The sequence below is a fragment of the Hemitrygon akajei genome, chromosome 10 (assembly GCF_048418815.1).
Source record: "Hemitrygon akajei chromosome 10, sHemAka1.3, whole genome shotgun sequence".
Lineage (NCBI taxonomy): Eukaryota > Metazoa > Chordata > Chondrichthyes > Myliobatiformes > Dasyatidae > Hemitrygon > Hemitrygon akajei.
Window position 1 is genome coordinate 126149542 of NC_133133.1, and position 26801 is coordinate 126176342.

Here is a 26801-nt window from a genome sequence, read left to right on the forward strand (position 1 = left end):
TGGGGTGGTAGATAGATAGATAGATAGATACTTTATTCATCCCCATGGGGAAATTCAACATTTTTTTCCAATGTCCCATACACTTATTGTAGCAAAACTAATTACATACAATACTTAACTCAGTAAAAATATGATATGCATCTAAAATCACCCTCTCAAAAAGCATTAATAATAGCTTTTAAAAAGTTCTTAAGTAGTTTACTTAAATACATTGAGTCCTAACCCCGGCACTTTAACATATCTTACTCCTGGCGGTTGAATTGTAAAGCCGAATGGCATTGGGGAGTATTGATCTCTTCATCCTGTCTGAGGAGCATTGCATCGATAGCAACCTGTCGCTATCAAGTGAGGACAAGAGGAATCCTATCCCTGTTAAGGCAGCAGGAAGATGTGGTGAGCGTGGATGTTTGGAAATGGAGGATATGAAGGTGAGGGCAGCATCAATAGTGGAGGGAAGGAAACCCTGTTCTTTGAAGGAGAAGGACATCTCTGTGTGCTGGACAAGAAAGCCTCACCCTGGGAACAGATGTGGCAGAGTCAAAGGAACTGAGAAAAGGGAATAGCATTTTTACAGGAGACCGGATGGGAAGATGTATAGTCAAGATAAACATGGGGATCAGTAGGTTTATAAAAGATGTCAGTTGACAATTTGTCTCCAGAGATGGAGACAGAGAGATCAAGAAAGAGGAGAGGGGTCAGAAATGGACCAAGTGAATTTATGGGCAAAAGTTAGAGGAAAAGTTGATGAAATTGATGAGTTCAACATGGTTGCATGAAGCAGCACCATTGCAGTCATCAATGGAGCAGAGGAAGATCTGGAGGGCTTCACCAGGGAAGGCTTGGAACAGGGACTGTTCTATGTAGCCCATGAAGAGGCAGGCATACCTGGGGCCTATGCCAAGGAGCTGAAGGAAAAATTTGAGGGTGAGGATCAGTTCAACCAGATAGAGGAGGTTGGTGGTGGAAAGGAACTGGTTGGTTCTTTTATTGAGAAAAGAGTGGAGAGCTTTAAGTCCTTCTTGATGGGGGATAGAAGTGACTGGACATCTATAATGAAAATGAGGCGGTCAGGGCCAGAAAATTGGAAGTTACTGAGGAGATCGAGAGCATGATAAGTGTTTCAGTTGTAGGTAGGAAGGAGGTGAACCAAGAGGAATAGAATGGAGTCAAGGTATGAGGACACAGGTTCAGTGGGGCAGGAGCAAGCAGACAATAGGCCTACCTGGACAGTCAGGTGTGTGGATCTTGGCTAGGAGGCAGAAGTGAACAGTGCAGGGTAAGGGAACTGAGTTTGATGGCAGTGGATGGGAGATCCCAGAGTTGTTGAGATCAGTGATGGTGTCGGAGACAGTTTCTGATAGCCTGAAATAGGGTCCTCTTCAAGAGGTAGATTTAAAAAATTATGTGGAACAGAGATAAAGTTCAAAGTAAATTTATTATTAAAGTACATAAGTTTAGTACATATCAACTACTTTGAGATTCATTTTCTTGCAGGCAATTACAGAAAAAAAAGAAATACAATAGTATTAATGAAAAACTATACATAAACAGATGAAGACTGACAAATGGCCCAATTCTCCTCCTTTGCCTTATGGTTTCTGTGCCATACGATCGAAGGTTCTATACTTCATATTATTCCAGGGCTTCCTCTTGACTCATGATCATTTCTTTCCGTTGTTCTCCACTGGTTCAGACAATACCTTCCATGAAGACAGGGAGATGGTGGAGACAGAGGGAGAGTTGATGCATATCCATTAGGATTAATTCACATTTGAGGAAAGGGAAGCAAGGACAATAGACAGGAAGTTAATTGGAGGCAGGAGGTAGGTGGGAGTGAAAGGGACGAAATAAAAATTGTGATAGCAGGGGAAGCAGTAATTTGGAGAGGGGTGCAGCATAATCTGCGGCAGCGTCCAGGTACAAAAGTAAAGGTAAAGGACAACAGCTTCAGTACTTCACTTCAACCAATCTGCAAGTCTAGTGGGCAAGTTGAGGCCCAGTGTCTGCAAACCCATGAGTCCACTGGAGGCCAAAGAAGACAGCCTGTCTTGGGAGTAGAGGGCAATGTACATGCGAGGGTGGGTTGCAGGGAGGGGGTGTTGGGAAGGGAGGAATGGGGCTTGTTTTGCTGCTATTGATTTTTTGCTCAGTGTGTCCCCTGTTGCTCTGCCAAGCATTGTGGGCAGGCTATGCTGCCGCTGGAATGTGTGGCAACATTTGTGGCTGCCTCCAGCACATCCTCAGGTATGTTGGTTATTGACGCAAAAAGCACGTTCATTGTATGTTTTGATGTGATAAATAGATATAAATCTGATTCAACCATTTGTTCTTCAACCAAATGATACAACCTTCATCACTAGGGTTTGTCAATGCAGCGACCACTTTGATCTCTGTGCACTAAAACAGACTTTGTATCTTTTTTAATAATCGTGCTCTTTCTTACAACAATTGTCTTTTTCTTGTGAATGCTGCTTATTTGATGCCAAGTGCTGCAGCAAGTCAGTTTTTCATGGCACCTGTGCACACAGGTGACTATTGTCTCAAGCACAAACCTGACTTGGACTTTGATTTTTTGGCTGAAGGAAAAGGTACTTTGAAAGGTAAGTTTGCGTAGCTGAGTGATGAGGGGAAGGTGAGGAGAAGTCTTACAATGAAATGTCACACTCTAGGAACTACTTTTCCTTTATACTTCAAATCTGATTATTTATTAATTATTTTGTTTCCTTCTTTGCCCTCCTTAGATGCATTGTCCTGGACCACTCCTCACCAGAATCCATCTGCCAATTTCACATTCACTGAACAAATTTATTGATATTTTCCAGCAGCTTGGAAATTCTCTCTTCAATGACCATTCCTCACCAGAATCCATTTGCTAATTTGACGTTCACCTAGCAAATTAACTGAAGCCTTCCAGCAGTCTAGAACCTTTCTCTTTATGATTGACCATTCTGAAACACGTGAAAAACAAGGGACTGAAAAAGGATCTTGTGCTTTCCCGACGTGTATGACAAAGAAACTCTTGTCGGGCTTCCAGCCGGGTACAGGTTCTGAACCCTGCATAAGATCACATTTCAGATAATCATCACCAAGTGTTTTGTTCCACCCCTCTCTTCTGTTTTCTGACCTGTAGAATATTCTCCTCAGCCACAATCCTTTCTTATCTCAATAATTTGAATGGCGATTCTTTCTTTTCAATTAACTTCATTTCATTTCTAATTTTATTATCTCTGATCAATACATCTATTCTCCCACCCTCTTTCTCCTTTTGTCCATTTTTAATGTTATCTTACATTACATAAAGAACAGGATAAACAGTAATCATGGACTTTATCTGTAACCCCTATTGTATCTAGCTCCATTACCATGAAACATTGCTTTCTATCTTATTTTAGATGTTATGTTATATTGAACTATAGAGAACTTGGACTGAATGTCCATAAACCCGTGAAGGTCACAGGATAGGTAGATACACATTCTAAATGCCTTTTTGCTCATAATTTATCTAAGTAAAGAGCATTAGAATTGTATAAACAGGTATTTAGGTCATAGCTACAGTTTAAAGTTCTGGTTACCACATTACCATTGTTTTATTTGGATTAAAGGAAATGGAGGAAAGTTTAAATAGTATGAAGACTATCTGCGGTCTGGACTGGATCATTGGATATTGACTTCTGCCAAGTCCAAAGTCTATCAATTTAAGTTAATTAGTAGAAGGATTGGAGGAGATCAAGGAGTACAAATGTAAATAATGAGAAGTCGCCGTGTAAGTTAATAAAGCTATCAGAAATCCAAACAATACACTGGGATTAGTTTCTAGAAGAAAAAAAATTGAACGCAGAGAAGCTGCAGAAGGCTTGGAGATACTGTGGAGCCTCCTAGTCCCTGAGCTATAGAGTGGATTTGAAAAGGAGAATGCATCTAAGCAGCCTCATTGGGACTGATATACAAGTTGTGGACGTACGGAAAGGAATCAAGCCAGTGCTGGGAGCAGGAGAGCGGTATCACACTGCAACTCTTCTCATTTATTCAGCAAACCCCTTAGGAGCAGCCTGTCACTGAGGGCACTCAACGATAATGACATCAACCATCTGCAGATGCAGGAAAACGGAAACACAAACAGAGAACATTCAGTAGATCAGGCAGTATCTGCGAAAGGAGTACAGGGTCATGGATATCAATAACTTCCAATCAGCTGCCTCAATCAATGGGAAATTCCCCCAGTCCACTAGCGGGATCAGCATCCAGCGCCAACATCCTCTCCTGGGCTAATTGATGCTCTGAGCGTGTCCACACAGCACTGAGAGGTGGGCAAGTTGTCCACCTGCTTGACCACAATCCCCAGAACAAACATTCTACTCCAAACTCCGTAACAACCAGCAATTAGCATTCTCCCAAGAACTCTTCACAGAGATCTTCTGAGTTCCTTGAGGGGAAAAAGGCATCTCACAGGAATCCCCGTCCTAGGACCACTCTAGCAGGTGCAGAGGCGCCCAGGAAGGCTAAAGGTCTCTTCTTGTAGGGAGCAGGAGGCCAGGTGGAAAGGGCAAGAAGATCCAAACCATCACACCCTTGCGCAAGTCTGTGAATACTACGTGTCACCTCAGAATGTGCTAAACAGGAGGGGAATCAAGCCTCCGTGGAGGAATGGTAACATCTCACCTCAACGTAAGGTCGTGAACTCAAGTCCTACTCTGGAGATTTGAACATAATGTGTGCAGTGCTGAAGGAATGCTTCACTGATGGGTAGTACAATCGTGAGTGCAGGAGACTCCCTCGGTTTCTGTTTGAGGAATAAGCACCGGGCGAAGCACAATTCCTGCTCTATTCCAACAAATATTCAGCCGAGAACATAATTTAGGTTTCTATCCAAAGGATACGCCTTCAGCCGTGGAGCGCTGGGAGTGCTGGCCTGAATTACAAGCAGAAGTTTCCAGGGGTAGTCCTTGAATCCACAAGCACGATGAGCCTAGACCTGCCCAAGAAAACATCAGGGACCCTACATGTGCAATCCTCCCCACAGTAGCAATCTTAGAGTGATAGATTTCGCAGAACGAAAGGACACCTGCACACGGGCAGCTGTCGCCCATGTTCCACCTTCACTGGGCGATTTTCAGCAAACCTCAGGTGCCGGTGACAAATGTTTTACCTAGAAACTCTGTCTTCAAGAAAGGGAACAAATACCAGTTGTCACAGCTTTGCACAGCACCAGTTTAGTGCACATCTCCACAATGTCTGAAGTCCCTTGCAAACTGTTCCAGGAGAACAAATGCATCCCTCGAGGTTAATATGTTGCAGGATTAGATCCGTGGGCTCCAATTGTATTACGGGATGATTCGGACTCAGCTAACTGCAGGTGAGGGTGCTCAACAGGAGCAGGAACTCTTCTCACGGGGTGCGCTAACTCCGACCGGCCGGGAATCCAAGTGGAGTGAACTTCGACTGCTTTCACTGGACAAGTGTAGCCCGTTCCTCGCCATCAGCTCTCTGGTCAGCAGCAGAAAGGCCTCATCAACATTCTGCGCCTCTTTGGCCGACGTCTCCAGCACAGCCAACAGACCAAACTTTTCAGCCACGTTGCAGGCCTCCTCGAAAGGAACCTCACGCCTCTCGCCCAGATCTGCTTTGTTTCCTGTCGGGAGGAGGGGTGGAGAGGATATGACAGTGTTAGAGTGATCAGCCAAACATCTCACATGCCAGGCCCTGTTTTGACCATCTACTACCACCCACACATTTCTTTTCCTATTGTGCTGACAAAAGTTAGAGAAAATGGTAGAATGGAAGGGTTAATGGCCCTGGGCCTGTACTTACTACAGTTCAGAGAATAAAGTCTCACTGAAGCTTATTGAATATCGAAAGGCCTAGATAGAGTGGACATGGACAGGATGTTTCCTATAGTGGGGAAGTCTAGGACTGGAGGCCACATCCTCAAAATACAAGGACCTCTCTTTACAACAGAGATGAGGAGGAATTTCTTTAGCCAGAGGATGGTGAATTTGTGGAATTCACTGCCATAAATGGCTGTGGAGATCAAGTTTCTGGGTTGTTTTATAGTGGAGGTGGCTAGATTATTGATTAGTAAGGGCATCAAAGGTTGTGGGGAGGGATAATAAATCAGCCATGGTGGAATGGTGGAGCAGACTCAGTGGGCTGGACGCCTATTTCTGCTCCTGTGTCTTACGGTTTTATTATTTTTACTTTATTTGTTCAGCTTGTCTTCTGTTGCACATTGGTTGTTTGTCAGTCTTTTTCTGTTTATGGTTTTTTTTTGTAAACTCTATCATTTTTTTCCTTGAAATGCCTGCAAGAAAATAAATCTCAAGGGAGTATATGGTGACACTTATTGACAATAAATTTACATTGAACTTTGAAAAGGAGCTTCCTTTGAATGTTATAAAACCTGTTTGCACCACTCTTTCATACATTGTGCTGCTGATTATGACTCATATTTTAGTAATGTCACAAGCACATCCTTCATCCTTTCCTCCTCCCGACAACCAGGTGTGGTACAGCATAGCACATGGGTAAGGAGCTTACCCCAAGTGCCTCGTCTCTAACTCTAGACCCTGAACACACAGCATTGGGTCAAATCACCTGGACTACTGATCCAGAGAGAGGGGAGTTCAAATCTCACCACTGCAAATTTAAATTCAGTTAATCTACTGCATTCCCAAATCAAAATCTACTATCAGTAACTTTGAAACAATAGATTAATGATAAAGATTCATCTCATTTAGGGAAGGTGATCGGTGCCTTTAACTGCTACAGTAGACCTGCCCTTAACTGGACTCTGTATCTTCCTTTTAGGTCACTGTAACCAGCTGGCATGCACTGTGGTGGAAAACTTGGAAGAGAGAGTGATACCACGTTTTAATTGGCCTGAAGAATTGGTTCTCCTCCATTATCAGTCCCACTTGAGAGAGTTATAAAAGACACCCTGGGTCAGAGACTAACATATCCACACATGACCTGATATCTCCACTATCCCGGCCATATACAAAAGGACTGATCTGCCAAACTCTGCCTAGACCGTAAGACACAGAAGCAGAATTAGGTCATTTGGCCCATCGTGTATACTCCACCCCATTCTCTTGCCTTCATTCTGTAAACTTCTACACTCTACTAATCAAGAACCTATCAATCCCCTCATTAAACCATACCTAACGACTTGGCTTCCACAGCCATCTGTGGCAATGAATTCACAGATTCACCACTTCTGGTTAAAGAAATTCCTCCTCTTTTCTGTTGTAAAAGAACATCCTTCTATTCTGAGGTTTTACCCTCCGGTCCTAGACTCTCTCACTATAGGAAATATCTACTCTTATCTAGGCCTTTCAATATTTGGTAGGTTCACAGAGAACCCTCCTCATTGTTCTAAGCTTTAGCAAGTAGAGACACAGAACCATCAAAAGGACCTCATACATTAACCCTTTCATTCCCGAGATCATTCTCATAAGTAAGTTGCTCCTTTCCATGTAGTGTATCTCTCATTGTCTGCCCCAAAATTTATCAGACAACATATGGAAAGGAACAAGGTGGCCACCTCTCTAAAAATGGATTTTCCTTTCAAGTATTAGAATGTGTGACTACTGTGAAGGTAATCCTGCCTTCATACTGAAGACCCTCTCTACCTTGATGTCTGTCACTTCAGAGTGGCAAACAGAACAGATGTAGATTACATTCAACAGCACGAGAACCATTAGCAGGTTTACAAGTGAGGTGTATAAAATCATGCTTACTTAAGAGCATAAGAAGTAGAAGTAGAAGTCGGTCATTTGACCCATTGACCCTGCTCAGCCATTCAATAAAATCAAGACACAAAGTCAGAAACTAAGTTGTAGACAATGTGGAAGGTTGTCATAGGTTACAACAGAACAGTGAAGGATGCCAATTGGGCTGATAAGTGGCAGATGGATTTCAACCAGGAGAAGTGTGAAGTGAAACTCTTTGGAAGATTGAACTTGAAGTCAGGATACAAGGTTAATGGCAGAATTCTTAACAGTGTGGAGAAACAGAGGGACCTCCGGGTCCCTGTCCATAGACCCCTGAAAGATGCCACGCAATTTGATGGGGTTGTTAAGAAGACAAATGGTGTATTTTCCTTCATTAGTCGGGGGATTGAGTTCTAAAGCCGCAGGGTAATGGTATAAAACCATGGGTAGACCACGCTTTGGAATATTGTGTTTAATTCTGATCACCTCATTAATGAAAGTTTGTGGAAACTTTAGAAAGGGTGCAGAGGAGATTTACCAAGGTGCTGCCTAAATTAAAGAGCATGTCTTATGAGGACAGGCTGAGTGAACTAGGCCTTTTCTCTTTGGAGCGAAAGAGTATGAAAAGTGACTTGATTGAGGTGTACAGGATGATAAGAGGCATAGATCAAGTGGATAGCTAGAGACTTTTCCCCAGGGCAGGAGTGGCTAATACATGAGGGCATAATTTTAAGGTGGCTGGAGAAAAGTATAGGGGGGATGTCAGAGGTAAGTTTTATACCTAGGGGTGCACCTGGATGACAGACTTGAGTGGAGCACCAAAGGCTGTGTACAAGAACAGCCAGAATCGCCTCTACTTGCTGAGGAGACTGAGGTCCTTTGGAGTATGCAGGCCTCTCCTTCACATGTTCTACCAGTCAGTTGTCACCAGTACTATCTATGCAGTGGTGTGCTGGGGCAATGGCATCAACACGGGTGATGCCAACAGGCTCAATAAACTGATCAGAAATAAACTGTTATAGGAGTCAAACTGGACGTACTGGAGACTGTGGTAGAACAAAGGTCTTTATGGAAAATCCTGACAATGCTGGGCAATGTTTCTCACCCTCTGCTTGCCACCTTGGCTGAACAGAGGAGTATTTTTACTAATAGACTAAGGCAACTGTGCTGCTCCAAAGAGCGCTGTATGAGGTCATTCTTACCCTCAGCCATTATGCTCTATATTGAGCCAACCTATAGCCGGGGAAGTGATGGCCCCTCCTGTTAGACTGTTTGAGGTAACTTACCTTTTATTATTTCTTACTTCTCTTTATACCTGTGCACTTGTAATGCTACTGTGACACTGTAATTTCCTTTGGGATCAATAAAGTATCTATTTATCTATCAAAACCCAATGAGTGGTGGGTGCACAGAACTGGGGTGGTGGTAGGAGGCGATATATTAGGGAAGTTTAAACAACTTCTAAATAGGCACATGTATGATGAGAAAAAATCAGGGCTGTGTAGGAGGGAAGTATTGGAATGATTTTAAAAGGTTGAAAGGTCAGCACATCATAGGCCTGTACTGTGCTGTTAATGTTCAATATTGTAAGGGGTGTAGATTTTAAGTAGTTAACAGAAGACTGAAGGGGAGATAAGAAAAAAACCTTTTCACTGAGAGGGTGGTAAGGGTCTGGACCTCAGTCCCTGCACAGGGTGATGGAGGTAAATACTCCCACCATGTTTAAAGTATGTTTGAATAGCCAAGTCCTGAAGTGCCACAGGGCTACAGCTGAGGTTCAAAGTTCAAAGTAAACTTATTACCGAAGTGTGCACGTGTCATCCAGGACCTTGAGATTCATTTCCTTGCAGGCATTCACAGGAAAGTAAAGAAATATAATATAATTTTACGAGAATCTACACATAACCAGACAAAGACAGACAAACAACCAACGTGCAAAAAAAGACGAACTGTGCAAATAAAATTAATACCAAGAAGATGAGTTCTCATGTGAAAGTGGGTTAGGTAGATCTGACAGGAACAAAGGTTACGTTCTCTGTGCTGCAAATATCATATCAACAGCAGAAAATCATAAACACAAGAAACTCTGCAGATGCTGGAAATCCAAAGCAACACACACAAAATGCTGGAAAGGAAGGGGGGGGGGGGAGGTATCTAAGGTATCTATCTATCTTTTATCTATATCTATATATCTTTTATCTATCTATCTATCTATCTATCTATCTATATTTTCTATCTCAGCCTTCCTTGCTCCAGAACAGAAAACAAACCCGGGCCTATCCAGTCTCTGCCCATAACTTTAATCCAGGTCATGGAATTGAACCAGCTACTTTCGCAGAGCGGAGGATGATGGGAAAACTCAGCTGTGGGTTTGGCACTTCCATGGAGAGTGGATCCAAGTCCATATTTCATAGAACAGTACAGCACAGTACGGACCCTTCAGCCCACAATGCTGTGCTGACCTAGTTAAACTAACTCCATGAGTAGGTTTATAGAGCAGCGACGTTGCACATAACCTTTGATCTGAACTTGACACGTTTTTGTCAAAGTACTTTAGAAAGTATTCTGTCTGGATACATAATGGCTGAGTCTGGCAACCTACTCTGCCTGTGACCACAAGAAACTGCAGAGAGCTGTGGATACAGTTCAGCACATCAGGCAAACCAGCCTCCCCCTCTATTTAACCCTTCCCTCCTCCACAGCCTAAAACACCCCATTTTTATTAAATCAATGTGCTTATCTGAGCCTTTTAAATGTCCCTAATGTGTCAGCCTCTACCACCATCCTGGTTAGCTCATTCCATGCACTCACCACTCTCTGTGTGAAAAGCCTACCTCTGACACTTTTCTCTACTCACCTTAAACATATGTCCTCTGGGCACTGCCACCCTGGTGAAAAGGTGCTGGCTATCGACCTGATCTATGCTTCTCATAATGTTATACACCTCTATCGAGTTGCCTCTCACACTCCATCACTCCAAAGAGGGAAAAAAGCCATAGCTCACTTAATCTCTCCTCATAGGATGTGATCTCTGAGCCAGGCAGCATCCTGCTAAATCTCCTTTGGTCCCGCTGTAAGGCTTCCATATTCCTCCTAAAAGGAGGTGACCAAAAACAACACAATACTCCAAGTGCAATCTAACCATGGCTTTGTAAAACTTCACCACTTTAGAGTCAATCCCCAACTAATGAAGGCCAACACGCCATCTTAACAACCTTATCAACTCACGAGGTAACCTTGAGGGATCTATGGATGTACAGTAGACTCCAAGATCCCTCTGTTCCACCACACTGCTAAGAATCCTGCCATTAACCCTGTATTCTACCTTCAGGTTTGGTCTTCCAAAGTAGGGTCTAACCAGAGATTTTATAAAGGAGCAATGTTTCAGGTGACCTTTGATCTGAGCTTGAAAGAAAATGTTTCACAAGTATAACAACTGTTCTACACGAGACTGCAAGAAACCGCAGAGAGTTGTAGACAGCTCAGCATTTCACAAGAACCAGCCTTCCCTCCATGAACTCTATCTATACTTCTTGCTGCCTCAGTAAGCAGCCAGCATAATGAACAGAAATCCCACCGACACCAAATGTTCTCTCTTCCTCCCTGTGTCATCGGGCAGAAGATACAAAAGCCTGAAAGTACGTACCAACAGGCTCAAGGACAGCTTCTGCTCTGCTACTATAGACTATTAAACGGTTCCCTCGCATGATAAGAAGGATTCTTAACCTCACAATCTAACTTTGATCTGAACTTGAAAGTAAATGTTTCACAAGTTTTTAACAAAGCACTTTAGAAAGCATTCTGTCTGGATGCATAATGGCTAGGTTTGGCAACTGCTCTACCAGTGACATTATGACCTTTTTTACATGCACTGCACTTTCTCTGTAACTACAACACTGTTATTGTTTTACCTGGTTCTGCCTCAATGCATTGTGTAATGATCTGATCTGTATGAACAGTATGCAAGACAAGGTTTTCACTTGGTGCATGTGTCAGTAATAACCCAATATGAATACTAAGCATGAAATGGGAATAGGGAGGGTTTGCTTGCTGAAGCTTGACCCTATCACTGCCGGTCATTGACCCGTGACCCTGTCCAGACTGAGAAACTTGCCAGTGAGACCCTCAAGCCGGTGCAGAATGGGGCGAGACCATGACTCACTCTTGTCACAACTAGTGATCCCGGGTCTCTCTAATGAACATGTGTTGAACCTGATTTCCTGCTTTGACTGGTGTGTGTGTGTGTGTGTGTGTGTGTGTGTGTGTGTGTGTGTGTGTGTGTGTGTGTGTGTGTGTGTGTGTGTGTGTGTGTGTGTGTGTGTGTGTGTGTGTGTGTGTGTGTGTGTGTGTGTCCAGACCAGTAACTCTCAATCTTCAGCTCCCTGTCCCGAGACGTACCGATCAACAGCTGGACGACGTTGGCTGCTCCATATCGCTGGATCTCGTTGATCCAGTGCGGCACTGAGTTGAAGGAGGACTGCTTGGTGATGTCGTAGGCGATCATGGCCCCGTGCGCACTCCTATAGTAACTCTGCGTGATGGTTCGGAAACGCTCTTGGCCTGCCGTGTCCCACACCTGCACCTTCATGAGAGAAATACGTGTTAGCAAACTGCAGGCTGCACAAACATCAAAGCCACACCAGACCCTGCACACAGCATGATCTACTGTACTTCATCACAATAGACTAATCCCCCACCGATCTGAGCACAAACTAACAGATCACTGGGACTGACTTGCAGGCTGAGATCCCTGCAAGGATGTTAAACGGTTATAGCCCTTGAGTGAGACTGAATCTTCCTCAAGAAGTGGTTCTGAGAGATGTAAAATAACATATGTCAGAGTGGATAATGATCTGGAAACCAGGAAGTCATGTGACAACTTTTAAAGAAATTCCGTTACCCAGGAGTAAGACGCAGACAATGAGGAGGGCATAGATTAAGTAACAGGGATACAGAGTCACAGAGTTGTCTGGTACACCAGCAGGCCCTTCGGCCCACAATGTCCCTGCCCACCTGCACTCTCACCTGCCGACAGTAGGACCAGATCCTTCTGCGCCATCCCTGGTCTGTGCCTGTCTAAATGTCTCTTAGATTGTATCTGATTCTAGCACCTCCTCTGGTAGCATATTCCAGATATCAAACACTGTCTGTGTATAAAAAAACTTACCCCTCAGATCCCCCTTTAAAACCATTTCCTTACACCTTAAACCTCTGGTTTTTGCTGTCCCTACCAGTGGAAAATGTCTCTATCTATCCTATCTATGCCTCTCACAATCTTATAAGCTTGTACCAGGTAACCCCTCAGTTTCCTTCCCTTGAAGGGAAACAAGTCCAGCATGTCCGATCACTCGGCACACTAAACACCTCCTGTCCAGGCAACATCCTGGTGAATTTACTCTGTAACAACATGCTTTCTAAAGTGCAGTGACCAGGACTGCACAAAGTTCTCCAAGTGTGGCCTTACTAGTGCTTTGGAAAGTTGCACGATGATGTACTTGTTTACTATGCCCTGACCTATGAAAGCAACATGTCATTTGTCTTCGTCACCACCCTATCGACCTTTGTTGCCACAGTTTGGGGAAAATGAGCTTCCATTCTAAGATCTTGGTTCATCAACAATATTCCTTTGTTCTTTCATTTTACTGTATAATTCCTACTCCTATTTGACTTACAAAAATAAATCAGTTGTAATTGTTAGAATTAAATCCATCTGCCAACGGTCTGTCCAACTTTTGAGCTGGTCTGTGTATACCCCATAGGAAGAGGAAAAGGCTATTTATCACTTGAGTGCATTCCACTTTCTTGCACCTGCTCTCTTCTCACTCCTTCCATCAGGCAGGAGGTACAGAATCAGGTTTACTATCACCAGCATGTGTCGCTGAAATTTGTTGACCTAGCAGCAACATTACAATGTATGATAATATAAAAAGTAAATCAATTACAGTAAGCATACAGTATATATGTATATTAAATAGTTAGATTACAGGAACCTTACTTCTCACACTACAAGGTTCAGGGACAGTTATTACCTATGACCATCTGGCTCCTGAACAGGTGTGGATAACTTCACTCACCTCAACTCTGAGCTGATTCCACAACCTATGGAAACACTTTCAAAGACTCTACAAATTGATGTTCTCAATATTCATTTTTATTTTAATTTACACAATTTATCCTCTTTTGCACATTGGCTGTTTGTCAGGCTTTGTTTATGTATGGTTTTTCATAAATCCTACTGTATTTCTTTACTTTCTTGTAAAACGAATCTCAGGGTAGAACATGGTGACATACAGTACTTTGATAAGAAACCTACTTTGACTTGGACCCTGACATTCAATGAGTTCATGGCTCATCTTTAACCGGCCTCACACCTCCTCATGTTACTTCACACACAGACTGAAAATTAATGACCAGTTCAATATCAGTTACTAGTTTTGGAAGAATTTACCCGAAATGTTAACTTCTCTTTGCATTTAAGGATTATTTCTTAATTTTGCTCCAATAAGCCTAAACTCAAGATTTCAGATTTTACCCACTGATAACCTTCCTTGGCTTGCCTTTACTGTCTTGAAAAGCTTTAATCAGGTCATTGTTTAACCACCCAGCTTTATGTAGTTTCACAACATGGCTCTCAGTATCCAGGCATCATTCCTCTCATTCCTCACTGCTCTCCTACCAAAACCAATCACCAGTATCCCATTGACCTTTATGATTATCTTCTACACCAATGAGACATATTAATTGCCCATTTTAATTTTCCTTGAACCTCTATTAGTTTTGATTATTTAGAGCACGGTCTATTTCTTTTTTCATTAGAGAAACTGGAGAAACTCACTTCTGCCTGTGTTTCAAGGAACGTGGATCAACTTTATTTGCTGTACTACTTACAAGTATTAGGAATTTGCTGCAGTGTGTTGGCACAACATACAACAAAAACAACTTTCAACAATTATGAAGAAATATAAAAATAGAGGTTAAAGTACAGATATGGAATAAAATGTGCATAAGTACATAAATAGCAGCACTATAAAAATGGTTTCCAGTGCAGTGTAGTGACTGGGGTAATAAATAGAGGGGGATGGGGGGAACTGACTAGAATGATTAATCAGATTAACTGCCTGGCGGCAGGAACTTTTAAGACAGTGAGAAGTTTTTGTTTTAATGGCCCATAGTGCTTTCTATAAGGGAGCTTTTGGAAAAGGCAGTTTGCAGGGTGGGTAATGTCCACAATGATGTTGAAATCCATTCTCAAAGTATTTCCCATTTGCTTAATCTACTAATGGGCAAGGTGTCCCTCTCCACTCAGCTTCCTGCTAAACCTGCTCTTACCCTGAGGACTTCCCTGGCACAACAACCCACTGAGATCTAGCTCCAACACGATCAACAAGGCCTTGAGCAAAATAGGGACTCATAAACTGAAAACGCCATAGAAATGCTTTGGCAACTGGTGGGCCATGCCCCAGGTAAATTGCCTGCAAAGGCTCTCAGAGTTTAAATGTCTGTAAGCATCTGACATTCACAAACACACAAAAAAAATTTCAGCATCATTGAAAACAAAGCATATTGTTAAAACTTAAAGTTTGAAGATTTTAGTAAAAACACACGAAGTTGGAGCAGTAGTACATCCTACAGGTTCTTGGCTCTTTGCCGTTGCACAGCCGTAGCTGTTGGACTAGGGTCTACACGGTCACTTTTCTTCAGTTCAACTTCCTTTATGCTTTATTCTTTTTGCTAGTGTCTCTGTATCTTTGTAGATTTTTTTCTCTGCAGCCTATGTCCCACCATGAATTGAACTGTCTCATACAGTGTTCTTAACAAGCAATTTACTCATGTCTAGTTTGAGACAGCTTTCAGTGTAAGACAACCGCAACTTTATTGTTCTTGTCTTCTTCCTTCGTTCTTACTGATAGTGCACTGAGTTGGTGACTGTCATTTCTTTGTTATGAACATCTAATAAAACAGCTGTACCTACAAGATTTACGCCTCATTCTTGACTTCTGAAGAATATTCCTTATGACCAACCTGCATCTTAATATTCTGACCCCTGGCATAGACGGTACCAGAGGTTTTTGTGACCTAGGTGACTTCTTCCAGTTCGTCTGCGAACCAGTTTAATTTCTTCTCTTTTAATGTCCCTTTTTTTCCTTTTCAAGGCGGCTGGGGTCCTGTCAGAGCCCGTGATTTACAGCTGCACTCAAACTCTGGTTTTTCATGGCAGTCGGCTCTCACTCTCGGAACATGCTGAACGGCCTGGTGTTTTCAATATCTCTAGGTGCAGCGTGGAAGGCGTGCAACCGTGTGGACGACCCAATTCCTTGCCGGTATAGCTGACTGAAGCACCACGGGAGATTGAAACATCGAGACAGCTGCTGTCAGCAGGTGGCCACGGCACCCAAACAATCTCCTTCTCTCTTGATGGCGAGTGAGAATCTGCTGGCCCTTGAGTCAAGGGAACTCGAAAAAGTGACGCTGCAGATTGTAACATCGAAACAGCGAGCTGTTGGTCTCCCTTTCGTCTCTTGCAAGAGCAATACCTCTTTTTCCTTTGCTAGTGAGAGAGAGAACCTGTCTGAGATGTCGAGGTGTTGGGATGGACAGTAGTTTTTCATTGACTCTAGATCATGGTCTCCGAGGAGCTTTACTATTGCTTGCATGGTGGGTGGGGAGGGTTGATACTGTGCATGGGAGCGGGGCGCTCTGGGGTTCTAACATTCCTGAGTCATTCATTCTTTGGAGTTTTTCTTCTGTTCAGTGGACGTCTGCGAGCGTAAGGTTGTTTACTATATAGATTCTCTGATATTAAATTGAGCCATTGAACCATTAGTTCTGCACTCCCTCGCAAATGGAAACATCCTCACAGCATCTATTGTATCAAGACTCCTCAAAGTACCATACGCACGTTTCAATGAGATTTAGCTCGCATTTTCATTGAAGAGTTTTTTCTTTTTTTAAAGGCATTTATTTTCAATTCCTAGTTGACCTGGAGGTGGTGTAGTTTCCACCATCTCAAACAGTTGAACTTCTTATTTTCATTCAGTCAGAGGATGAGGGCTTCACAGGCAAAGCAAGCGTTTAATTGCCCGTCCCTAGTTCCCCCTGAGGTGATGGTTAGCTGCCTTCTCCCGCTGCACCCTTTGAAGTGTGGGTACACCTACAGGAGTTCCAGTAGTCTGGCCCAACAACAATGAAGGAATGGTGATAGATTCTAGTTAGGATGGTGTGTAGCTTGGAGGATAACTTCCATGTGGTGTTCCTATGCTTTTGTTGCCCTCATCCTTCCAGCTGGTAGAGGCTTGTGGATTTGGAGGGTGCAATCTAAGGTGGTTTGATGAGTGCATCAAGTGGCCGGTACGAACTGCTGCCACCATGCGTCAGTGGTGGACTGAGTGAGTGGTTGTGGATGGGGGGTGCCTATCAAGTGCCCTCTATGATGTCTAACTTGAGTGTTGTTGAAGCTGCAGTCATCCAGGCAAGTGGAGAGGGTTCCATCACACTCCCGATTTGAGCCTTGAGAATGCTGGATGGGCTATGGGTGGTGAGGAGATAAGTTACTCACTGCAAAACTCCTAGCCTCTGACCTACTCTTGTAGCCATGTTGTGTACATGGCCACTCCCCCCCCCCCCCCCCCCCAGATCAGTTTCCGGTTACTGGTAACCCCAGAATATTGCTAGTAGGGGTATTCAGTGATGACAACTGCATCATCAGGTGGAGGTAGCTGGATTTCTCCTCGGTTCAAGCGTCATTTGCCACCAACCAGCCAAGGCCTGGGTATTGTCCAGGTCTTGCTACATCTGGATGTAGACTGCTTCATTGCTTGAGGAGTCATGAATGGTGCTGAACATTGTGCAGTCAGCAAACAGCTCTACCTCTGGTCTTGATGAAGTAGTTGAAGATGGTTGGGCCTAGGACACTACGCTAAGGTGGCTGATGAAGCGCTGAAAGGCAGGGAGTTCCAGGATTGAGACTCAGCAGTGCTAAATGCCTGATGACCTATTTCCCTGCCCAATACAGTGAACCATGTTGAAACAATACCAGTCATACCCTACCAGACTGACTCCCTGCCTGTTATCTCTACCTCCTGCCCCGCAGATAATTCCTTAGGTCTATAACTTGCCTTAAATTCCATGTGCTTCAGCTTTTCCCAAGTCAATGACATGGCACTTTAGAAGATGCCTAGCAAACGTCGATATAAATAACATCCACACATTAGCCTCCCCACAGCTTTAATGACCTTCTCAGGCTTGTCAAACAAGATGTATCTATTAGAGATCCATGTTTTCTGTACCAATCAGCTGAAAATCTGTTCCTCTAATTTATTATACACTGAAGTAATTTCCCAACAACATGCCAGGCCAACTGTTCTGTAATTCACTCACTTATTTAAATAACAGAGTGACATATATAATTCTCTAGTCTAAACAGAATAGTCATTAAAATCAGGAGACCTTAAGAGCAAAAGTAGTTTGAAAGTCTTTCATATTTTTATCCACTTCCTTTAAATTCTGGCATGGAAACCTAGTGCTTTGTCACATTTTAATGACATTATTTTGCTCAGTTCAGTTATCTAATTTTGATATATATCAATCATCAATAGATTTCATTCCTTTGGCGTGTTTGTTATCCACTTGTTGTACTCTAGGTAGTGATCCAAAATATTAATATTCAACTTTCCTTACTTATGGTGACACAAATATCAATTTAAGAGATTCACGATGCCTTAATGCTTTTTTCCAATATATTTCTGAAAGGCAATCATATTGAGTTTGTTATCTGTTGCATGTTCATTTCTGTAATCCTTTATCATCATTATCTGCCTGTCACGCAGCTGGTGTTTAGGGCAGCAATGAAGATCCTCCATCTGTCTGTCAACCATCACACACAGATACGGAAGGATTCTTCATTGCTGCTTCAGTAGCAATTACTTTTTCACCAGTCAAGGTTGTTAGCCCTAAGCTGAACCCCCAAACCTGAAGGATCAGTGGACCATTCTTAGTCTGGCCTCTACTCTTTGACCTGTTTGGTATGGGTGACCCTACCTAGAGCCAAAGCATAAAGCCCTAACTCCAGCCAGCATAATTCTCTGGTCATTGAGGCACACATGCCTCCAAATGCTATGACAAGGTTATAGTGCTTTTGAAAGTTTTGGAATCCTTCTTAGTTACTCAATCAGTTTTTATTCTCTCCCAGCTGTTAAGTGTCTGTGTTTATTTTTACAATTTGTACACGTTTATTTTACTCAATTATTACCTCTGACTGTGTATTGTCAAATACACACCTTGTCTGGTGAAATTGACTCTGAACAATTTTAAACTTTTTACTAAAACTACTCACAATGTTTCTTGTCAAAAACCCAAAATATGTGTGTTCTGTTTACTGTGAACTGATCACTAAAGTCAGCCTTACCTGAGGAGAATCACGAAGATTACAACTCTCAACTTTTTCCATCTGATCCCAATAATTTTTATGCCAGAATATAAATCTCCCAGTCCTGACATTTTGCCCTATAGCCCAACAACTTTAAGGTCTAATAATTTTCTTAGTTTTCCCTTCTGGTTTAGTAACTTTACATTCTTTACTTTTCCCTTTACTCATGGAATTTCAATCATTGCTTCACTGCAATTAGCTTTTGTTGCTTTAAGAACTATTATTAACACCATTTCCATCTTGACAACCCACACCCTCTGTCATATTTACTAGCTGATGTGTCCCTGGTCCAAAGCTTGTTAAAAAATGTTTTTTTCTGCTCCAGTGCTGGTGCTTGGATGAGAGTAAAGGAGAGGATTACATTTGGTGAAGAAAAGTGTTCAGAGGAACAAGAACCAGTCAGGGCTGGAATGATAAAATCGCAAGTACATTGCCCACCTTCACTTTCTTGCCTTCAATGTCCATTGTTTTAACAATGAAGTCCACTCCAATAGTATTCTGCTGTTTCTCAATGAAGACTCCAGATTTGAAACGGTGAACCACACAGGTCTTGCCAATATTGGAATCTCCAATAAGCACGATTTTAAAGAGATAGTCAAAAGCTTCATCTGCGCTGGTCCCTCCTGGATTCATACTGTAATTTAAAAAAATTATAAATAATAGACCGTCCAATGAAATCAGCTATTGACAGCTTAAAATCTGTTCATTCATGAGATGTTGGTTGACGCTGAGGTGGTGCTGGGGAGGTGTCTTCTTTAACCACTCCACTCAGACTGATAACCTTTCAGCGGAACCGGGAACTGTTAGAGATTAAATAAGTTTCCAGATGCTGCTGGGAAGGTGGTGTCAGGCAAAAGTGGGTGATGCTGGGACAAATGAAGAAAAGATGGTGGACAACAGAATCATTATTATAAACCAGGGGTGTCAAACTCATTTTAGGTCACGGACTGGATTGAGCAAAATGCAGCTTCATGCGGGCCGGATCAGTCGGACGCGTGCGAACGCAGCTTTCGTTGCCTCCGTTTTTTCAGCCTGCTCTCATGTGTCTCAGTCTCTGCTATAACTACAAAGTGTTTCACTTTACAAATTCCATTTCTTATGAAGAAGACTGCCGAATAAACACTAAAAACCCTGAAAACCTGGTACCTGAATAAACTCAGCATTAGCCATATCATACACCATAGGCGCTTCGATTACTGGGGCCAGCTTTAATAGTAATTAGATATTATCTCGCGGGCCAAGAATAATTCCACCGCGGGCCATAGATAATTCCACCGCGGGCCGGATTTGGCCCGCGAGGCCTTGAGTTTGACATATATGTTATAAACTGTGGAGGCTGTAATGTCTCTCACAAGATGAGCTGTGGCTTCTAACATTCACACTGGTACCATGCCGGAGAGTATGGAAAAGTCATAGTGGGAATAAGGCAGGATTAATGCGACAGACCTCTGACGGCTGCCGGTCATCCCTGTAGACTAAGAAGCAGTTATCAGAACAGGCTCTTCAGCGCACGTCTGTTCCAACCACAATGCTAAATTAACCTAAACCTATCTGCTTGCACACAATCCACGTCTCACCATTCCCTGCAAGTGTCTATGTAAATGGCACTTAGATAACGTTATTGCCTCCGCTTCCATGACTTCCCCCAGCAGTGCAACCCAGGCACGCCACCCTGTTCATAAAAACTTGTCTTTGTCACCTCCTTTAAACTTTCCCCCTCTCATCTTAATGTTACGATCTCTCATATTTGACACATGCCACATTCTTTATCACCCTACCTCCTTGTGTTGCTGCTTTCAGAGAACTCTGAACTTGGACTCCAAGATTCACCTTATATCAGTGCTGCTCAGAGTCCTGCCATTAAACGTGCACCATCTCTTTACGTTTAAACTCACAAAGTGCAAATGTAAAGGGACAGTACACAATTAACACCCCACACCGCCCGGATTAAACTCCACTTACCATTTCTCTGCCTGTATCTACACTGACACTTTTCCTCCTGTGTCCTTAGGCAGACTTCCTTTCAGGTTCTAGACATGTACCACTCTCTACGTAAAGGAACTTGTAAATCTCCTTTAAGCATTTCCCTTTGCACCTTATATATTTGCCCTTCAATATTTTGTATTTCCACCTGAGGAAACAGACTGTGACTACCTCTCCGAGCTAAGCTTCTCATAATTCTGTATATATCCATTAGATCTCCCGACAGCCTCCAAAATGCAGGAAATGTAACCCAACCATGTCCAACTTCTTACACTAATACTCTCTCATCCAGAGAACCTCTTCTGCACTCTCTCCGAAATGCTCTTCTATAACATGGTGATCAGAACTGCAGAATACTCCTGACCAAACTCTTACACAGTAGATTTTTATTCTGTAGCTGTTCTTTTGCATTCAGGTAGCAGTGAGTGTGGGAAATGGAATTCCAACAAGAAGGTGACTGGGGAGCCAGTTGTCACAGACATTGGCTTTGCCTTTGACACGGGCACTCCAGTGATTAATCCTCCACTTTTCACAAAGGGAGGTGAAATTCATTTGCCTCACCAGCCTCCAGATGTTACAGCATGAGGTAGCGTGGAACACGACCCCAGAGCTTTCTGCTGGGTTAACTCATCTCAGCTGCTTCGTCCCTTAACTGATCTCAGCTGATCACATCCCTTAACGTCAAGTTGTTTCTGGCAAATGCTTGGTCACCCGTGATCTGCAGATGTTAAAGGTTGGCCACACCGATAAATGGGAAGTGTGGGTGGTTGACTCCCTCGTCTTTCTCTTTTCCCTCCTCTCTCTTCCTCTACCTCTCCCTTTCCTCTTCCTCTGTCTTCTCTCTCTCCCCCTCACTCTCTCTTATCTTACTCTCCCTCCCCTCTCTCTTCTCTCTCCTCTCCTCTTTTGCCCCCTCCCTTCTCACTCTTCCCCTCTCTCCTCTTTCACCCACTCCCTTCTCTCTCACTCCCTCTCTCCCTTCTTCCCCTCTCTCCTCTTTCTTCCCCTCTTTCTCCCCCTTCTCTCTCTCCATCCATCCACCTCTCTCAGCAATGATCGATTTTAATTATGTCACTATGCAGCATTGGTATGAGGGTGACATTTATGCCTTGATATTGTACAGTTCTGTTTTCAGTCACTGACTGCTTCCTACTGTAGTAACAGCTGAAATTGAAGACTGTTCAATCGTTTACAAACGTTCCAGTTTTGATCTTGCAATGGATGGGAGGTCATTGATGAGGCAACAGGAGATGGTCTGACACACAATGTTGCCCAACAATCACAGCTCCTCCCTTTGCTCAGGACTCAACTTGAGTCATTGTAGTGTTTTCCCCTCAGTTCCCATTGAACATTTTATTCTTGGCGGCTATTGATCAAATATGGTTAATTATTCCCTCACCTGGGCTCCCTGTAACACGTCTCCTTGAGATCCGCGCATCTATCAGCAACCAGGGCTCAGAGCGATAGGATCACAGTGAATAAACAGACAGCAGTGGTAAGCTGGAAAGGTTGCGACTTTCTCTTTCATTTCCCTGTAGGATTCTCACCTTGCTTCAGAGCAGTTTACAGTATAAGGAGCAGCGTACCTATCTTCAGTAAGTTGTTTACATTGGCAGGAACCACTGAGGGATCTGGTAGATCCCTGGACTCTCTTCTCTAAACCTTTCCATTTATAAGCGCGGGTTTTGTTTTGATTTTGACATCGAATAAAAACGCAAGCAAATAAAACAATAGTTCACCTGGGCCCCTAGACCACCCCACCCCCACCATTAAATCCCAGTCGTCCCAAGTCCCCTGATCCCCCGCAGCGAGGATGGAACTAGTCTACAAACTGGTGAAGTTGGAATCACAACAGACATGAGCAACCCGCGGGAGCCAGAGAGCCAGCGGTTCCTGATCGACGCTTCAGGTCGGTGAGGGAGGGCTTCAGGCGTCCGCAGCCGGGGCGGAAAGCCCGCCACGGGATCTTCTCCCCGGCGGAGGGGGAGGGATCCTCCCCACGGATTGTGCAGAGTTCACTTACCTGGCACCATCAGAACAGGCAGCCGCTCACCTTGGTCACCCCAGGTACTCTGCCCACACCTGCCGTACACACCTGTCGCTCCCGCTTCCTGGGTACGCCCACGGGCTGCTGGGAGTTGTAGTTCAAACGCTGGGCTGCCGTCTGCTGAAGACTCTGAGATCAGAGGATTCCCGCTCACCTACACACGAGGAACGATTTGCAGTGGTCAGGTAACCCGGCGCGGGTGCGTATTTGCAATGAATTGCTAGGAAAAGTGGTTGAGGCAGGCGCGTCAGCAACACTTAGAAACCACGTAGATAAGTATGTGAAGGAGCGTTGCAGAGGGTTATAGGCCAGATGGGGTGAACTCGCTGGCCAACACTGTTGACATGGATGAAGTGGGCCAAAGGGCCTGTTTCCGTGACTCTGTCCTGTCTCTGGGACGTGGGAGGAAACGGAAGCTTCCAGCGGCAGCCCAAACTGTCACAGGGAGAATGGGTGATGGACTGAAAACCCAATTCCCTGAACAGGTTCATATCCTGCTGACTATGGAAGCAACAGGTTCACCAGACTATTGGAACCCCTATACCAGATGGAGCTGCCACCAGTTGGAATGCACTCCACCATATATTTGCAGAAATCTGCTAGAAGTCATGAACTCAGTGCTAATGGTATCTGCTTTGGTTGCCTTTTATCAGTCTCTATGGTCCTGCTTCTGCTTCCAAGCTGCCTTGCATTCTGCCATAGTTTTCAAATCCTAAACTCTACAACTTCTCTATTCTTCTTTTAGCCTGTACCGCAAATTCACCTGCCACTTTCCCTGTTGAGGCATGTCTCAGAGGTGTCCTCTGTCTTCACACACTGATCTACTGGTTGCCAAGGGCTCGATCTTCCTTGCTTGGGTTATTAATGAAACTGCTAAGCCTTCATGTTATATGATCTCAGTTTTAGTTCCTCTTCAGTGTTGATCAAAACCTGTTTCCACAGCCGCATTCCTGCCTCGGCTCCATATTCTTGCAGGGAGATTCAAACTGAGACCCTAAAGCCTTTGGATTTCCAAATCAGCACGGATAACTTCACTCACCTCAAAGCTGAACTGATTCTACAACCCATGTATTCACTTTCAAGGACTCTACAATTCACATTCTCTCATGTCTCGGTATTATTTATAACATTACAACATTTATAATAAATATAAGTACATTTCTTTAATTTATTTGCACAATTTTGTCTTTTGCACACTGGTTGTTTGTCAGTGCTTATTTATGTATAGTTTTTCATAAATTCAATTGCAGTTCATTAGTTTTCTGCAAATGCCTGCAAAAATGAATCTCAGAGTAGTACATGGTGACATATACATATTTTGATAATAAATTTACTTCCACATGAGTCCCTTTCCAGTTTGGATCTGCCTGTGATCAGTGATATGTTCGATCTATCCAGATTCGCCTGTGATCAGAGATATGTTCGATCTATCCAGATTCGCCTGTGATCAGAGATATGTTCGATCTATCCAGATTCGCCTGTGATCAGAGATATGTTCGATCTATCCAGATTCGCCTGTGATCAGAGATATGTCAATCTATCTGGATCTGCCTGTGATCAGAGATATGTTTGATCTATCCAGATTCGCCTGTGATCAGAGATATATCAATCTATCTGAATCTGCCTGTGATCAGAGATATGTTTGATCTATCTGGATCTGCCTGTGATCAGAGGTATGTTCGATCTATCCAGATTCGCCTGTGATCAGAGGTATGTTCGATCTACCCGGACCTGCCTCTGATCAGAGATAAGTTCGATTTATCCTTGAATCACTGATCATCACCAGGCCCAGTGTCACATGTCAGCTCTCCACCGCTCTCTGCAGAACCACCAGTCCTCTGGATCTTAGAGCCATGCTGGCCCGTATTTCCTCCACATCCACCCCCCCCCCCCCCCCCCCGATATGGCAAATCATTTTAATATGTCTTTACAGGCACAAAAATGTTTCTAGGCCACTGTTGCTTAGCTGTGGTATATGTAGATGCACAACACCTATTTGATTGTTCAATGCACAAGGAAAAGACATTGGAATTCCTTGCAATTGTTATGATAGCAACAATGAGTTGGGACCTAATCAGTCATTGTAGATTAAGCCTTTAGACTTGTATGAAAAAGAATTTCTTAATGGAGAGGGTCATGAAACTGTGGAATTCTTTGCCACAGACAGTGATGGAGGCCAAGTCATTGGTACATTTTAAATTGAGGTTGATAAGTTCTTGATTAGTAAGGGTGTCAAAGGTTATAGGGAGAAGGCAAGAGAATGGGGTTGAGAGGGATAATAAATCAGCCATGATGAAATGGCAGAGTAGACTCAATGGGCTGAATAGCCTCATTCTGTTCCTATCTCTTATGGCCTGTGGTATGTTCCTCAGATGTCTGGATAGGTACGTGGATGAGAGGGTTATGGAGGGGTCCATATTCAAGGCTTTTAAAGGTACATTTAATATCAGAGAAATGTATACAATATACATCCTGAAATGCTTTTTCTTCGTAACCATCCACAAAAAACAGAGGAGTTCCCCAAAGAATGAACGACAGTTAAACGTTAGAACCCCAAAGTCCCCCCCTCCCACGTGTAAGTGACAGCAAGCAACAATCCCCTCACCCCCTACCGGCAAAAAAAAGGCATTGGGTTCCAGGTGTAGTTAGATTGGACAATCAGATGACAGGCAGGCATGGATTTGGTGGGTCAAAGGGTCTGTTTCTGTGCTGTATGACTCTATGAAATCCTCTGATTCAACTTTTATCATCCCTTTCATACATCAAAGGTCACAAACTCCAAAAGCGCTTGACTTCTAGTGTTTCTCTGAATCTATTAAACCCTGTCACTTTCATCCCGTCCAGTCTCTTCTCCCAGTCTTGGTCCTTTAGTAGCGGCAATCAGCCCTCGGCAGTGGCCTCAGCTTCTCCTCCCTGTGTCAACATCTGAATGAATCTCAAACCCAACAATGCCCTCAGCTCCACACCTACATGTTTAGCCAGGAATCAGATCCTTGTCTTCAGAATTCCTGGTCCATCTGGTCTCCTCCCTCTGGACTCTCCCGATCGATTCATTGCCAACTCTGATGCCACATTGTCCGTCTCAACCTATCCCCTGATTTCACAAAATCTAACCAGCCCACTCCCCCTTCTCCATCTCTGAATTTGCAGCAGCCAGCTCACTAAGGAGCAACAATGATGACTCTTTGGCAAAGGCAGTACTCTTATTGACCGGTACCCTGCAGAAGCTGAATGCCAGTTCTTCTAAACCTGAGCCCCTGAGGTTTAATGGCTCCTGATGTAGCAAGCCCCAGTCCCAGTAATCAAGCTGGTGATCCTCCGTAGCACTCAGACAGAGCCTGCTGGAGAGACTGAGTGGCCTCCTCCAGGGTCTAATTCACTTTAGAATAAGACTGGGGGACAGACCAGGGAAGTAGATTGACAATGGAGATGAGGAGAACCTGTTTTCCCAGGGAAGCAGTTGAGGCTACTTCAGTAAATATATTTAAGACAGAGTTGGATAGATTGTTTTGCATAACAGGGGAATTAAGGATTGTGGGGAAAAGGCAGGTAGGTGGAACTGTCCACAGCTAAATTCTTACTGAATGAGAGAGCAGGTTCAATGGGCCACATGGCCTGCTCCTGCTCCCCATTCCTT

The 26801-nt window shown here is 43.6% G+C and overlaps 1 protein-coding gene across 2 annotated transcripts; it reads right to left on the minus strand.

Moving 5' to 3' along the window:
* Positions 1-1416: 1416 nt before the first annotated feature.
* Positions 1417-23215, minus strand: rab19 (RAB19, member RAS oncogene family). Of its 2 annotated transcripts, none has more exons than XM_073058906.1 (4): positions 23141-23215; positions 19573-19768; positions 12108-12285; positions 1417-5629 (listed from the first exon to the last, which is right to left on the minus strand). In XM_073058906.1, exons 2-4 carry the CDS (start codon positions 19765-19767, stop codon positions 5364-5366), a joined length of 639 nt encoding a protein of 212 aa, XP_072915007.1. In that variant the 5' UTR covers position 19768; positions 23141-23215; the 3' UTR covers positions 1417-5363. The 2 variants fall into 2 exon arrangements, with proteins under 2 accessions (XP_072915007.1, XP_072915005.1); XM_073058904.1 differs by having other exon boundaries at positions 12108-12291.
* Between the last annotated feature and the right edge of the window lie 3586 nt (positions 23216-26801).

Excerpts from the sequence above, each read along its gene's own strand:
- rab19 (XM_073058904.1), bottom strand. The coding sequence starts at position 19,767 with ATGAATCCAGGAGGGACCAGCGCAGATGAAGCTTTTGACTATCTCTTT. Across the intron at positions 12,292-19,572 it reads TTGAAGGCAAGAAAGTGAAG|GTGCAGGTGTGGGACACGGC; the intron begins GTGGGCAATGTA and ends TCTCTCATGAAG. Across the intron at positions 5,630-12,107 it reads CGTCGTCCAGCTGTTGATCG|GAAACAAAGCAGATCTGGGC; the intron begins GTACGTCTCGGG and ends TCCTCCCGACAG.